This window comes from Bos javanicus, chromosome 21, assembly GCF_032452875.1.
Source record: "Bos javanicus breed banteng chromosome 21, ARS-OSU_banteng_1.0, whole genome shotgun sequence".
In the NCBI taxonomy this organism is placed as follows: Eukaryota; Metazoa; Chordata; class Mammalia; order Artiodactyla; family Bovidae; genus Bos; species Bos javanicus.
In genome coordinates this window covers 5,215,884-5,231,554 of record NC_083888.1, presented here as the reverse complement: position 1 = coordinate 5,231,554, position 15,671 = coordinate 5,215,884, and the positions used below count along the sequence as shown (strand labels likewise).

General features: G+C 53.3%; 1 protein-coding gene across 1 annotated transcript in view; it reads left to right on the top strand.

Moving 5' to 3' along the window:
* The first annotated feature begins 681 nt into the window (after positions 1-681).
* The window catches only part of ALDH1A3 (aldehyde dehydrogenase 1 family member A3), a 42,064-nt gene continuing 27,074 nt past the window's right edge, over positions 682-15,671 (top strand). Inside the window, exons 1-5 of the mRNA XM_061394224.1 lie at positions 682-872; positions 6,124-6,228; positions 8,524-8,664; positions 13,257-13,386; positions 13,693-13,754. Coding sequence (XP_061250208.1) covers positions 774-872; positions 6,124-6,228; positions 8,524-8,664; positions 13,257-13,386; positions 13,693-13,754 — 537 coding nt within the window. The 5' untranslated portion in view covers positions 682-773. The remainder of the gene's footprint in view (positions 873-6,123; positions 6,229-8,523; positions 8,665-13,256; positions 13,387-13,692; positions 13,755-15,671) is intronic.

Here is a 15,671-nt window from a genome sequence, read left to right as displayed (position 1 = left end):
TGCATTCCAGGGACTTAGGCTGGAGGCCCGCTGTGCGGCTGTGAAGGTCAGAGGCCGGCGGCCTGGGACGCCACAGCGCGGGGCAGGAAGGGCCAAAGGCTTTCCCCTCACCTTCTGCCCCTCGGTGTGCGACGCCCAGGGCCCGGGAGCTTCCAGCGCCGGCCGAATGCGGCACGGCGGGCGTCGGTCCCGCAAGCCAGGCCCCGGCGGCGGCCGGACCCCAGGCCGAGGCACGTGGGCGGCGACGCGGGGCCGCCGCGCTGGGTCCCCGACGCGGGGCGCGGAGCGAGGCCCCCAGCGGACCGGCCGGAGGGCGCGCCCTCCCGAGGAGGAGCGAGTGCGCCGAGCAGCGGCCGGCCAGGGGCGGCAGGTGCCACGGACGGGCTCGCTCGACCTCGGCGAGGGCGCCGGGACCGCGGCCCGAGTCCCTGCTCCCCGTCCCGGGACTTCCGGGGCCCGGCGGGGCTCAGGGGCGCTCCTCCAAGGGCGGCCTCCCAGGCGGGGAGCGCGCGGCGCGGTGGCCGGGCCGGGGGTGGCCGGGCTCCCTCAGGGGCGGCGGGCGGGGTGGGGTGAGGCGGGCCGGCCCCCTCCCCCCCCCCCCGCCCGCCCTTCCTCCCGTCCTGCAGCCAATTAGACAACCCCCTCGGGCGGGAGGCGTGGGGCGCTCCATAAAGCGGCGCGGAGCTGTCACCCTGCGAGCAGGCTGCGCACCGCCCAGGCCAGAGCAGGCGCCGAGGACTCGGGCGCCGCGGGCCGGGGAGCGCCGAGGAGCCATGGCCACCACCAACGGGGCTGTGGAGAACGGGCAGCCGGACAGGAAGGCGCCCGCCCTGCCGCGCCCCGTCCGCAACCTGGAGGTCCAGTTCACCAAGGTGAGACGGGCCCGCGTCCCACCCGACGGCAGCCTGGCTCTGCGCCGGGCTGCCCGGCCGGGCCGGGGGCGTGGACGAGGGGCCCGCAGGCCGGGAGCCCCGCCGCTGCGCTTGGGGCGTGCAAGGGCGTGGGGCGGCGGAGTGGGCCTGGGGCGGCGGAGTCCGCCCGGCGCTTCTGGGACCCGAGCCTCTGCGCCGGGCCCGGTCCTCCCGAAGCCGCGTTCAGCGCTGGACATCCCGGCGGAAGCCCGCGCCCCACCCGCGTCCGCCGCGCACCCCGAGAGGGACCCCGAGATCAGCACCCCCAGACGGACTCTCCGGCGCCGAACCCGCGCGAGGGAGGCTCTGCAGCGGCCGCGCCGTGCCAGGCTGCGGCCGCTGCGGCCCCGACGTGCCCTTGCAGGCCCGTTTTGAAGGCCAGCGGTGGGCCGCGGGGACCGGAGCGGTGGTCTCCCCGCAGACTCTGAGGCGAGGTCTCCGGGGCTGAAGGGGTCGGGCTTCGGGGTAGTCAGAGGGTGCCTGAAAACGCTGAGAGCCGCTCTGGGAGGTCAGGCTGCCCTGGGAAGCTTCCGGAAATGTCAGCGGGAGCAAGCAGAGAGAAGGGCACCTCCCGTGCTTAGCTCAGCTCGTCCCAGCTTACCAGCGGAGCCAGGGCTAGCGGGAAGGTGTCCCGGAGCCCCGAGACCCTGGTCTTGGCAGATCAGGGTCTCGGGTCTGGGCCTGGGAGACCGCGGGTTGCAGGGCTCCATCGTGCCGCGGAGTCCCGCACCTCACGGTCCTTTCTGCGCCTCGGGGCCGGCAGGCTGGAGCACGGCAAAGCGGCGGGATCACCTGCTTGGGGCAGAGAGGAAGATGGCGAGGCCTGAGCTGGGCACAACTGGCAGCTCCGCGGCCAGCGCGGAGCGCGTCCTCTCCAGTACAGGGACACCCCGAGGCTGTTTGGAAGCTACTGGACTGGGTCTGGGGGAATTTCAGGGACGCAGGCCAGAAGTCACTGTGGGCTTCACTTTCCTCAAGTTTATCTCCTTTTATTTTTGCGTCTTATCCATTGCTATCACCCCCCGCCCCGACTTCAGCTGACACAGCACTTAGAAAATTCCTCCATCAATTTGCTTTCAAAAGTAGCAATTATGTGTCTCAAATAGTTTTAATCAAGCAGAGAAAGTTGCAGGCCACTATGTGTGGCCTTCAGATTCTGATCTCTTGGCACGTATGGTCGGCTGGACCTCTGATCACATGACATTAAAATTAACTGTTTCCAGAGGGCTCTGTAATCAACGGAGACAGACCGATGGAGACCATTTTTAATGTAGTTTCATAAGTAGGAGCAGCCTCAGAGTGCAAATTCTGGAAACACTGAAAATAGTAGCTAAATGTTTTTAGCCCCTAAAACTGTTGGTTGTCACCTGTTGTAGGTGGTGGTGGCATTTTGTTTTTCTTTTATAGCAACCAAAAATTATATATATATTGTTTTCCTATTCCTTTTTACCTTTTATAGTGCTATCAGAGCAATGTTGCCACATATGGAAAGTTGCCTCTTTGTCTGCAATTCTTTCTGGCCCTTTGCAAGCGTAGATGCAGCCCTTACTTAGAGAGGTGGATCTTAGCACGTTCACAGAGTGACCAGTCAGTCTTTGTTGTCTGGCTGGGTGTCCGTCTTCTTAGTGGAATAGAACTGGGTTGTGACTAAGGCTCAGGGGACGGCATGAGATGGAGGGGGCTGGAAAGCCAGATCCTTAGCAGCTTCTGGCGATGAAGACTGGGGAAGCCCAACAGCAGGCCCCTGCGCCCTCTTTTCTGCTGGAGCCTCACTGTCCCTGCTCCAGGCCCACGTCACGGAGGCCTCTTCCTAGCAGTTGTGGGGTCAGGGCGCCAGGGTGGCTGTGACTGAGGGTGGGAGCCCAGGCAAGCAATGCTTGCAGAGCCTCTGGCTGCAGAGGCAGCCCCCAGTGCGAGGAAAGAAACGGAGAATCAGAGCTACAGAATCGAGGCCCTCCTGGCTGTGGAGCGTGTGAGCGGTAACGGTCTGTCGTTTTTCAAACCCGACTCCTGGTGCTTCTTGCTAATGGAGGACATGCAGGAAATGGTGGGTCTGGGCCCCAGCCTTGGGGGGCCACGTCCCAGGGTAAGTCCAGTCTCTATAAGGAAGAAGCGCTTTTGTTTGTTTGCATGTTTTAACACTGGGCTCTGTTCTCTGATTTTGGGGAGGGGAGAGTCCCCTAGAAGCCCCACATAGGTCTTAGAGGGTAGCAGCCCCTTTCACTTCAGAAGGTCCCTGACTTTCCTTAACAATTCTTACAGTAGCAGAAAAAATTTTTTTAAGATTTTCTGGCTCAATAAAATGCTAGTTTTTAATGATTGTTTTCTATGAAAAGTAAAATTCCCTCAAATCTCCTTTTCTGAAAACACTGCTTTTGAGTAGAGCTGGGGTCCAGTGGAAGTTTCTGTAAGCGGTGACTGCAGAACTCTCTTGTGTAACAACTACCCTCACCTCTCTGGGGCACCTGACTGCAACCACGGCTGTGGTTTTCCAACTCAGTCTGGATAGGATGCCATTCCATTCCTCCAATAAAGTGTGAATCCCATCCGCTCTGTGTAATGTAGTTTTATTCCTCTGAAAGTTTTGTTTCTTACCAGTTCACAAGTCAAGGAAAACAGGTTTTTTTAAGACCCACTTTCCTGATTTGGGGTTCAAAACAAGAAAGCCAGCATAATTGATAGGCCACACTCTCTGACCCCTTCCTCATTTGTGTTTTTGTTTTCTTTTAGTGCAGAGTAAAATCAACAGTAGAAACCACTTACAAGATTGCTTAGTAATGTAGTATAAAGCAAAAAATTTTGCTAAATTAGAAACATTGTGATGGGAAAATATGAGTAAAGTTGAGTAGCCTGAACTTTTTTTTTTTTTTTAAGTTGCTGGTTAGAAAGGATTATGGATCAATGTCACAAAACAACTGAGTAATTATTTTTTTGGAGGAACATGCTTGAAGCTGAAGTATAACAGACATCTGATCATTGCAACGTGTTTTTATCCCCTTATTTATATTCTCTTCTACTACCTGCTCATTTTCCCTCCCCCTTGGAATTGATATCAGGAAGGTCCTAGAATCAGCAGATTTCGCTGACAGTCTCTATTATCTAACCCACGAAATTTCATCTTCCGACAAATGGGCCTGTCTTCCTGGCTGCACTTTCCTCCCTGCGCTAACTTAACCCCTCTGCTCTACTCATTAATTTCTCACTGTTACCGAGTGATTGCTTGCTGGATGGCAAAATTGAACTCTCGGGTTTGGTTTCAGCGGGAAGAATAAGCCTGTAATTGTAGCCTGGCCTTTCCCACATGCTTCTCTGGGGGCCTGGCCTCAGGCTGAAGGCACTGAGCTTCCAGAAGTGGGATGGGCACGTCCCACAGTTGAAGGCCACTGTCAGCCTGGACCCACACGAGAAGGCAGGGACACTGCTCACCTGCCCAGCCAGGGCTGGCCCTCTGTGCTTTGTCCCCACCACTCTCAAATTTCCCTGCTTTCCAGGGAGAGTTATCAAAACAGCACCCCAGTGGCTTCCCAGAGAAGGCTTCCTTTCCCGTGAGCTTCAGAGTTTTTTCCAGGACAGCTGAGGACAGAGAACATAGTCAGGTCACATGCTGGATAAATCAGCCACCCTCTCACCCATCCTCACTGGGGAACCAGGTATTCCAAATGAATGAAATTCACAGTCGTGGAAATTAGCCCTGAAGTCACAGTGATGGAAATTAGCCCTGTAGTGATGCAGTTCTCCCTTTAAATGAATCAAAGATAAGCATATAATAAATAGAATAGATGGATATAAAGACATGCATATAAATGTATGTGTATAAACATATGAACATAGATATGGAGGCTTCCCTGGTGGCTCAGCGGTGAGGAACCCACCTGCCAATACAGGAGACATGAGTCTCGGGTTCAATCCCTGGGTCAGGGAAGATCCCCTGGAGGAGGGCATGGCAACCCACTCCAATATTCTTGCCTGGAGAATCCCATGGACAGAGGAGCCTGGAGGGCTGCAGTCCACGGGGTCACAGAGAGTCGGACACGCCTGAGCAACTTAGCATGTACATAGATATGGAGATGGAATCTGATGAGCTAGTTCTCTATTTAGAAATCGTTGATGACATTTTACTCTATGGACATGCTTCAAAAGCATTTTAGCCATGTTCACTACTGGGGTCTCTGTGATGCCAAGATGGGCTCTGACCACGAGGTGGTCCCTAGCGGGCACAACAGGAGATTCTGTCCTCTCACTGGGTGGCCAGGACCTCCATACTGTGAGAAAATGATTTGTGTGGTATCTGTCACCTCAGTTCCTAGTTCTTTCCCCCAAATCCTCTCTTTTAATATTTTTTAAGAACTTAGGGTAAGCTAAGAGTAAATAGTACACATATTTCAGTGCATAGACCATGAAATTCTTTTTAGTTTGTTCATAATGTCTTTTTTTTTTTTTAATATCTCTATTCTTGGCTGTGTTCTAGATAACCGAGTCTCAGAACTAAGTGATTTTTGTGAGTTGATTCTTTAGTTCTGGATATAAGTAGTTATTTGCAACATATGTTAATATAACCCGAACATTTCCTAACCCAGATATTTATCTTGCTATTCCAACACTGGCTTTTATTAAAGCCCAACATGAAAATAGACATTTTAAAGAGAATGGGGAGATGGCACTGATGTGCATTAATGAGGGCTAAAGGGTTATAGTGAGCTCCTTTTATAAATCCAGTTCTTTGGTGGATCCAGCTGGGGGTTGCAGCAGGAAGGAGGGAGAAGGGAACGCTCACTGCTGACATGCTCTTCGGGGCAGGCAGATTGCTTGGCACTGCGTGTGTGCATGTGTGTGTTGGTCCCCTGAACTTGATGAGTGTGTAAAATTTAACTCATGTCCTTTTTGTAACTAACTCTTTTATTCTTCTGTGACTCCATCTTATTGTCTAAAAACATTTTAGAAAAAATTCTAAATTACTTCAGTTTTATTTTGACAATTTGTAGTTCTCTGGAAATGTATTAAAAGTCAGAAGACTTGGATTCTGTTGATAATTCTGAGTGTGCTCCCAGTTGGGCATGTGACTGTCCCCCCCACTTCCAGGTCCCACCTGTAAAACGGCAGGCGGGCAGGTTGGCAGGAGGGAAAGAAAAGACGTGACCTAAGGTCCTCAGCATGTTGGAATTATATGATTTTGATTTAAGCCTAATGCATTACAATTTCCTTTCCTGGTTAGATATTCATCAACAATGAATGGAACGAATCCAAGAGTGGAAAAAAATTTGCCACGTATAACCCTTCAACTCTAGAGAAAATATGTGAAGTAGAAGAAGGAGATAAGGTGGGTGCCCTCCCCCTGGCCCAGTAATTCAATTACTGATCGCTAGAGGATAAGGAAGTGCTTCAGCTTAGCTGTAAGTCAGAGCTGGCCCACACTGAGGCCGAACCTAAGCAAACTGCTTCGTAGACACATGGCCCAGAATGGGATCAATTAGGGACCCTGTGCTGTAGAGTCCTTCTCCTTTGATAGATGTTTTTCCATCTGTGAGGATGACTTCAGCCGTCCTTATCACGTGGCTAAAGGAAAGGTTTTTATCAATGATTTGAACCTGGAAGCATTAAAGAATCTTTCCTGAAAGCATTTCCGGCTGGCTGGTGTGTTTCACCAAATGCAACATTCTGGCAGGAGACACTTTTTAAAAAAAAGACTTGAAGGAGACCAAAGACTTGCTAAGTCATGCAGAAGTAATAATGTTATGCAACTGCCAGATTTTTTTTTTCTACCAGAAACTTAAATGATTGTGTAAAGCTATAGCCTATAACCCTATTTGATAGTGCAGGGTATATTGTGTAAGTTATGTGTTATATATGTAATATATTAATTTCATTATTATATATAAAGCTAAGAGACTCCTGAATATGTCCTTGATACATTTCAACCCATAAAATATCTTTTGAATATGTGTCATTAGGGAAAAGGTTGAAAGTACAGCTTTTGTAAGGAGGGAAGAGAAACGGAGCCGTCTTCTCAACCACTGGAGTACTTATCTGATGTTCATAAATATGTAGGTAGTGTGAACGACATGTGTAAAATAGGCTTGAGTTTGATTCTAGTAGCAGGATTTTTGTGACGGTGTGCCATGCACCGTGTTTGTACCTGTTCAGCCCCTCCCGTGTGCAGCACCCCATGAAAAGCTCTGTGTCTATAATACTAGCACCGAGGAGCTTATGTGAAGACGTCAGGGTGTAGGGGTGTGACATGATGCTGAGCAGGTCTCCCAGGTGTTGTACACAGGGGCCAGGGAGCAGTGAAATCCCCGCCACGGGCTCTGGCTCATCCCATGGTCTGAGTGACTGTTCCAAGCACCAGAAGACAGAGGCTTCCCCGTCCCTGCAGCTGGAGAATTCCTGGCCTCCACCCCAGAGCCTGGGACAAGGAATTCAAAGCCCTAATATCTCCCTTGCCAAAGTTTCTACTCCCCTCCAAGCCCATTTTGGATACACAGAATCTTGGTGCAGTGTCCCTCTTGACTGGTGCTGGGTGCCCACTGCTGGCTGCATCTCCCTAAGGAAGAGAGGCTCAGAGGGATCTGGGGGGTGAGCCCCTGATCATTACCAACCAAAGCCTCAAACCTCAATTTCTTGAGCATAAGAATGGATGTCAGGGAATTCCCTGGCAGTCCAGTAGTTAGGACTCTGAGCTTCCACTGCAGGGAAGGCAGGTTCAATCCCTAGTCAGGGAACTAAGATTTTCAGGCCACATGATGTGGCCAAGCAATATTAAAAATATAAAAATTTTGAGAGAATGGGTGACATTACTCTAAATAGCTCTCGTTCTTTCCTAGTAAAGAAGATTTGATTGTAATTTTTCTGTCAGTGTCCAGAAGATCCAGTTCTTTGTCTATAAAATGATCACAGCTCCCAGGGGATAGCTGATAGTGTTGTTTAGCTGCTGAATCACGTCCAGCTCTTTTGTGACCCATGCTCCTTAGTCCATGGGATTTCCAGGCAAGAATACTAGAGTGGGTTACTATTTCCTTTTCCAGGGCATCTGTCTGACCCAGGGATTGAAATCGCATCTCCTGCATTTCAGGCAGAGCCACCAGGGAAGCCCCAGGGGTAGGTGAAGTGAGGCTAAAGGGAGAAGTTCCTGATGTGGACTTTTTCAATACCGTCAGTTCTGAGATCCAGAGGAGGACTCTTGCCCCCGTTCTTGGACCGCATGTGGTTCTCAGCTGGAGTAAAGTGCCAAGACAGACATTCCCCACCTCATTGGTGAGCTGTGGGAATGTGTTTGTGTCCAAACTTAGGTAGCAAGTAGATGCTCTCTTCCAACATAGGTCAGCAAGAAAAATGATTACAGTCAGTGGTCTTATGACTCTTTTAAATACTTTGTATAATCAGAAGGAAAGTTAATCCTTGGCCCTGGTAGAAAACTTGAAAGACTTAAAGCAAAAACAAAATCCCTTAAAAGTCCCTGACCATTGAAGTGATTAGAAACCTGGCGACTGCTCTGAGCTGCCTGCCCACCTCCGTCCTCTGTGCCGGGATGGAGGCCGGATTCTGCAGTTCCTGGACAGCCCAGCCGAGCCCTCCGCGAAAGGTGACAGGCTCTCTCCGTTGTTCGGCCTTGCAGCCTGACGTGGACAAGGCGGTGGAGGCCGCACAAGCCGCCTTCCAGAGGGGCTCTCCGTGGCGCCGGCTGGACGCCCCGAGCCGCGGCCGGCTGCTGCAGCAGCTGGCGGACCTGGTGGAGCGGGACCGCGCCGTCCTGGCGGTGAGTACCCGGGACCCGCGCGGGGAGTGGGGCGTGGCCCGCTGGCCCCGGGGCCGCCCCTTCCCGGTGGGCAGGGACCGCGCCGTCCTGGCGAAGAGTACCTGGGACCCGCCCCGGGGAGGGGGGCGTGGCCCGCTGGCCCCCGGGGCCGCCCCTTCCCAGCGCAGGAGAGAGGACTGGGGAGCGGGGTCGGGAAGGGGAGGGACCGCGCCGTCTGGGCGGTGAGTACCGGGGACCCGCCCCGGGGAGGGGGACATGGCCCGCTGGCCCTCGGGCCCGCCCCTTCCCGGCGCAGGAGACAGGACTCGGGAGCCGGGTCTGGAGGTGGTGGGGCTGCGCTGCCCTTTGAGGCACGGCTCTCCAGCCCAAGGCCGGCGTCCGCACCCCTGGACTCAGACGATCCGTTCTGAGGTCAGACTTTTGCCCCTGCCGCTGTCTTCTCGGCCTGAGGAAGTTCTGATCCACTAGTGGCTCCCAGACTTGAGATGCTCACCGACAGCCGGGCTGGGCCTTACCTTGGTCCTACCTGCACAGATAGAGCTTAACTTGTTTTCTTATATCAACTCCTTTCCAAACTGAAATTTAACCTCATCCTAAGGGACAGTGTCTATGAAATTACAGTTGTAATGTGCTGGTGTGGTTTTTCTAATACTTATTAAAATAAATGCCACCCCTTGGCACAAAAAAAGTGTCCATATGTAGCTTAAAAATCACCCGTTTCACCTTGAAATGGGCAGTGGTGAGTGTGTGTGGGGTGATGGTGAGGGGATAACTTAGCTACAGGAAACTTCAGAGTGTGAAAGACCTAGGTTCAAACTCCAGCTCTGCCGCTTTATCAGCTGTGTGACTTTGGACAAGTTGCCCAGCCTCCCTGAGTGTATGTTTCTTCACGGAAACATTATTGATATCTGAGTGTTGTGAGAATGATCCACTTAAAATCCTTTGCAGTCCCCGTCATCCAGTAAGCACTAAACAGATGAAGTTATTAATAATGCCATCTGAGGACCAGGTTCTAAGCTCAGCTGTGTGTTCTCCTGGTGATTTCTAGCACCGTAATTCCTCAGCTGCAAAATGTGTGTCTTTATTCATCCCATTGCGTGAGTTGGGCTGCTCTCATGAGATGGGCTGTGAAGACATTTAGGAGTAGCAAGTGCAGAATTTACTGGGATCCTCAGACCTTCCTTTGTGGCAGGTGATTGATCAGAGGAGATCCTGGGGCCCTGGCGCCTTCTCCTTTGCCGCCCGCACACACAGCTCTCATAGCTCAGACTCCCGTGTAACACTTGTCCCAGAACTGGAGGCCCAGTTGGTAGGAAAGGAAACCTCCTTTTTGGCCTCTGATTTGGAAAAACAGTTCTTTCCTTTCTTGATTTGATGTTGGGAATGAGTGGTCAGGTGGACACCCGCGTGGAGGTCAGCGCCAGCAAGGACGCTGAGATTCTCTTGGCCCTGCGTGTGTGTCATGGGTGGAGGCTGGAGAAACTCCGTTTCGGGTGCTGCTCTGGGGTGTGTTGCCCTGCGGGTGCGTCCACAAACACAGAGAGACCTGCAGCTTCCTTCCTCCGCCCCAGCTGGCCAGCCTGCAGTAGGGGAGAGAGATCCCCCCAGGGTCAGTGTCTCTCTCCACAGAGCCTCTGGTTCTTCCTGCAGCAAAAGCCAGTCTCAACTCTCAAGCTGCCAAACTGGCTTCTTCAAAAACATTTCTGTTTTCCCCCAGCATGAGCTCATCTGTCTGCAATGTCCGTGAGGATTCAGAGCAGGCGGGAGAGGATGTGCCCAGTACCCTCCCCTCCCTGTCCTTAAGCGTCAGTATCATCTTGGGGCGCGGTGGCTGCAAGGCCCCCCCCCTTCACCTTCAGCCCTCTTGGCTGTCCTGGAAGGCTGCTGTGAGTGCACGTGGAGCAGGGTGCCTCTGCCATCAAGACTCACTGCCCACGAGAAGTAAGGTCCAGCTCTTCACCACACTGTGGAAGGGACAAGCGAGTGACCGGCAAATACAGTTTTTAGAACCCAGACTGCATCAAGAGAAAGCATGTCCTTGAGAGGGTTTTCCTGCCTTCTCCTGCACAAAATATCTCTTCCATCATGTTCCCTTGCCAGCTTGGTGGCTCTGATGGAGCTGGGCCTGAATACTTCGTGTTCAGTGTTTGGAGACCGTGGGCGGATCCAGCAGGCCTGGCGCTTTCTCCCTCACCGCGGTACCTGGACCCAGGCTCTCGTGTTCGGATGCTCATCTCGGGAGCCTCCAAAGAGGAGCTGTCGCTGTTTGCTCTCGTCTCAATCAGAGCCCCACTTCTGAGCCCTTCGTTTCAGCCTCAGCACTAGGGCATCGTGGGCACGTTCCTACCGCACTTTCCCTTCATTCTTTAGTATTTAAGGGTTAGCATGTGTTGATTTCTCAAAAGGTATATTTTTCTCCTAAAATGTTAAAAAGAAACTTAAAAGCAGCTGTGGTTCTCTCATGATCCAGCCACAATAATTGTTTAAAAGTCCCAGCAAGTAGCTAACTCTCTTCATCTCTCTGCTTCATGTCTGCATAATCACCTGAAAATTGGGTTTCATTTTTTTTTTTAAGAGTTTCCTTTCTAAAGCTATCATGACCCAGTTTTGCTTGGAAAGATTCCATAACACCAACCTGGCAAATTCCTGTTATCACGAGAGTAAGCAAACGTGACTAAATTAATAATAAAAATAGTCAATGCTTGTTGAATGCTCACTCTGTCCCAGGCTTGTTGCAGGCACTTGATCTGTAGTATTTATCATCCTGTTTAAAAGATAAGAATGCTGTGGCCCAGAGAGGTTAGGTCATCTGTCCTAGTTTACCCAGCTGGAAGGTGAGCCAGGACTGGAGCTGGGCAGTGGCCCTGCATGTCCCCACAAAGCTCTGCCCAGCCCTTGCCTTTTTTCCCATCCCAGAAAAGCGCCAAGAACAAGCTCCAGGTTCTGCTGATAGACGACCAGATGCTGTGTGGAGCAGCTGGGACCTGGAGAATTTTGGCATTATTTACAATTGTTGAGTTCCCCCTGGGAAAAGAAAAGTTCCAACTTGGAATGTAAATCAATAGGAGGCAAAGGTACAGTGTACTGGCTGTCACATTGCCCTGACTGGGTCCCTGAGCAGCTTCCACCAGGGCTGAGACACACTGCAGACCTGGAGCAGCCCTGTCATCTCTAGCAATACACACTCCTGTCTCCTCACTGTCCCCAGATGAGGATTGCTGACCACCTGGTCCCAAAAGGGAAAATGATGACAATCGTCACAGCTCTTATTACCATCATTTGAACAGTGGATGTGACTGGTACCATGGGTAGACACTGCTATTAGTGCTTTATGAATGGGACTCCTCTAAGCCACACAGTACTCCTGTAAGGTAGATACCATTATTAGTGCTGTTTTACAGATGAGGGAACTGAGGCAGGATGACATTCAGGGACTTGCCACGGCCTCTCAGCTAAGAAAGGGTTGCCTCCTGTTCAGAGAATGCTTGGTTCATTCCTGAAGCAAAGATAAAGTGGTCCCAGCCCTTCACCTAGCCAACCTACATGCCCTGGTGCAAAAGTCCAAGGCAGCGACCTGAAGAGCATCACTGACCTGACGGAAGTCAGAAGGCCTAGATTCAGTGCCAGCCATGCCCCTGCCCTCCTGATAACACAAATGAGTCCTGGGCTCCGTTAGCCTTGGCGTCTGCACCTTGAAGCAGGAGCAGAGCCATCCGTCGGAGACGAGGCGTCTGCGCCTGCGCACGGAGGGGCCTCTCTTCCTCTGTAAACCGCCATCTCGCCCCAGCGACTCTGCGACCAGAATCCTGCCCTGGGCTCTGTGTCAGGGTGGCCGCTTCCTGCAGCCACGGATGACGATGGGTGGCTGCAGCCCTGGACTCACCTGGGGCCGCTTGTCTGAGGGACACAGGGGTTCTCCCTGGTTGGAAACAGAAAAGAATCCGTACCATTGAGTGGCTGCGTGCTCGCCTGGGGAGCAGTCACCCCTCACCACCCAGGGAGAGCCCGCTCTCTTCCCAGCCGGCATCCGGCTGGCGGCCCAGCGCAGGACGGGCGAGGAGCGCGGAGTCGAGCCTCTGTGCTGCTTGTTGGCTCTTCGGAGTCCGGCACGCTTTCCACAGCTGTGCCGGTCCTCGAGGCCGAGAAGAGAGAACCCGGGGCCCCTTCTCCTTTGTTAGGGGACCTAGCCCCCTTCCCAGCCAACCTGAAGCCGGCACACCTTCTGCGAGCTTCCTGGAGCGCGCGGACTCGCGTGGCCAACGGCGCTCCCGAAGGACGACAGAAGGCCGTGCTAGAGCGCGTTTATTCCCTCCCAGAGAGGCGCCAGACCGGCCGCGTGCCGTCCTTCAGGGGACCCGTGGCCATGCTCTGGCCGATCCCCCAGGTTGAGGTGTTCTGAAAGAAAAGCAGTCCTTGACAGCCTGGGACAGGTCTTCTCTTGAACGTGCTGTCTTGCTTTCCGAGACTCGCATGGCTGGGAGGTCCTGAGGGCAGCACTCCAGGACCCTGCTCTCTCTCCCTGCGCTGTCTTTACCAATCTGAGGGTCAAACGGAAAACCGTGTCTTAAAAACACGTCGTCTTATGATTGCAGACCCTGGAAACGATGGACACAGGGAAGCCGTTCCTTCATGCCTTTTTCATCGACCTGGAAGGCTGTATCAAAACCCTTCGATACTTTGCTGGGTGGGCAGACAAAATACAGGGAAGGACCATCCCCACAGGTGAGCCAGCTCAGAACTCCCGGCCTGGTCTTCTTTCTCCTCCAGGCAGCCTCTTCAGAGTAGCCTCTGGTTTCTCTCCAGAGCATCCTTCCCACGCCCCCTGGCAAAAGAAACGGCACCGTGCAGATTCTTCCTCTAAGGAATTTTGCTTTTGAAATTGAGTTAGACATCACTTCTTTACGAAGCAGATAAAACTTAGAGATGACACTTTGATGGGCCTCTGGGTTTGTTTCTTGTCTTTGTAATTATGTAGGATTCTTAAGCTCGATCCATGTGAGATTAAGAGATTCTTAATGTCTCTTCCAGATGACAATGTTGTGTGTTTCACCAGGCACGAGCCCATCGGTGTATGTGGGGCCATCACTCCTGTAAGTATGGCACCTTTTCTCGTGAGATCTGTAGATCCCACTCCACTGCACTTGGGTCTTTGGAACCGGTCTCTAAAGGGTTTTGACTGCACTGGCACTAGAGGAGCATCGCAGTGTGGCATGGACCTTGATGCTTGGGGGCCGAGATGGATCCGACCTCATTCCTGCTCTCAAGGGGCCAATTCCAGGAATGCAGCAGAAGACACATGGATTCCAACTAGGGGGTCAGGAATGGTCAGCTCCCCTTGGGCAGGAGGCTATCAACTGGGCCTTGAAGGATAGGAAAGAGTTGTTACCCAGGATAAAGGGGTTTCTGAGTATAGGAATGGCCTGCAGGAGGGTGGAAAAGTGTCTGGCTACTTGGGGGCAGCAGCGGGATAGCTGGCGAGGTGGGAACTTAGGCAGGGACAGAGCAAGGATCAGGAGGCAGACCCGGCAGGTGGTGCGGCCCAGCGTCCAGCACCGTGGTGCCCAGGGTCCAGGACTTTACTTTCTGGGTAGGGAGTGCCTGGCAGGTGCCAGGGTTGCTGTGATTCTGCCGTCTGTGGGAGGAAGACCCAGGCCACTGCGGCAGCTGAGGAGGCAGGCAGCAGTGTGGAGAGGCTTGGAGAAGCACTCTCTGGGGACAAGGAAGGGGTGATGCTTCAGTAATCAGGTTTGAGAGCCAGTCAATGGTCAGGACAGAGGTGCTCTTGCCCATCAAGTTGGGAGGGGGTTCCCTAAAGATGGATGTAGATTGAGAAAAGAAGAGGGCCCAGGGGAGCTCCATGGACTGCTAAGGAATCCCAGGAAGAAGCCTGAGCAGCCAGGGTCAGGGACCCCCCAGGGACGTGATACATCTTCAGAAAGAGATTGCGGTTGATGCAGTCATCTCCTACCTGGAAATTCAAAACAACAGAGACACCTACTGTTAGATGTGCTCCCCAAGAGAGGTGCCGGGGGTGTCTTCAATGTAGCTAGGGCCAATGGAAAGGGAGCTGGGCACATGGGCTTGGGCCTTCCAGAAGCTGCAGTGAGAGAGAAGGGAGCCGGGAGGAGAGGCAGAGGCCAGGAGAAGGTGCAGGTTTGCTTGTTGGAGAGGACAGCTGATGGCATCTGGGTGCTCAGGAGTGGGGGTCTAGAAGACGAGCAGACCCGGGGACCAGCGGGGCTGTGCCTGCTGTCATCAGCCAGCCTCACGGGCCCCTGGGACCTGGGGTGTTCTGTTTGGTGTACAGTGGTAGGAATTTCAGACAGAGCTGGGGGTGAAATTTAGCTGGCCGTTCATCAGCCCTGCTGGGGGAAAGGCATCCACGGAGCCTAAGGAGCCAACTGGGGGGAGTGGGCACAGGGATGAGGGTTGGCCAGAATCAAGCTCGGTGTGCTCTTGGAGATGCACTTAGGCAGCAGTGCAGTGAGGGAAACGAGCCTGGCTGTGAATTCGGCCTTTGTCTGACAGTTGTGACCTTGGTCCAGTGAGCTCACCCTCTGCGCCGCATCCCCCTTCTGTCGAGGGGAGTGGCAGTGTGACTGCCCCCACACAGGTGTCTCGGGATCAAATGAGTTCAGCGTTTGGAACTGCACCAGGCTCACAGTGGACGCCCAGTGGGTGAGGGTGCTTCTCAGGCCTGATGCCAGGGAGACTTTGGTGTCCCTGCCTCTGGTGAAAGGAGGACAAGAAAGTTTTCCAAGATGAATGTCACCAAACACCCATCAGGCAGGGGTTGGTCTGTGCTCTGTAGGAAGAGAGATAGGGTGGCATCTGAGTTGAGGAGAGGCAGGCCTCATTCCTTTGGGGCTTTTCCCAGATACTAACGTGCTGCTGGCATTGTTAACCTGCAGGAGGAGACGGTAGCACACCTAGAGCAAAATCCTCTTTGCGGTGACCACCTATTAGCATCTCCTAGGATGCAGTTCAGGAGATGCTGGGCAGGAATG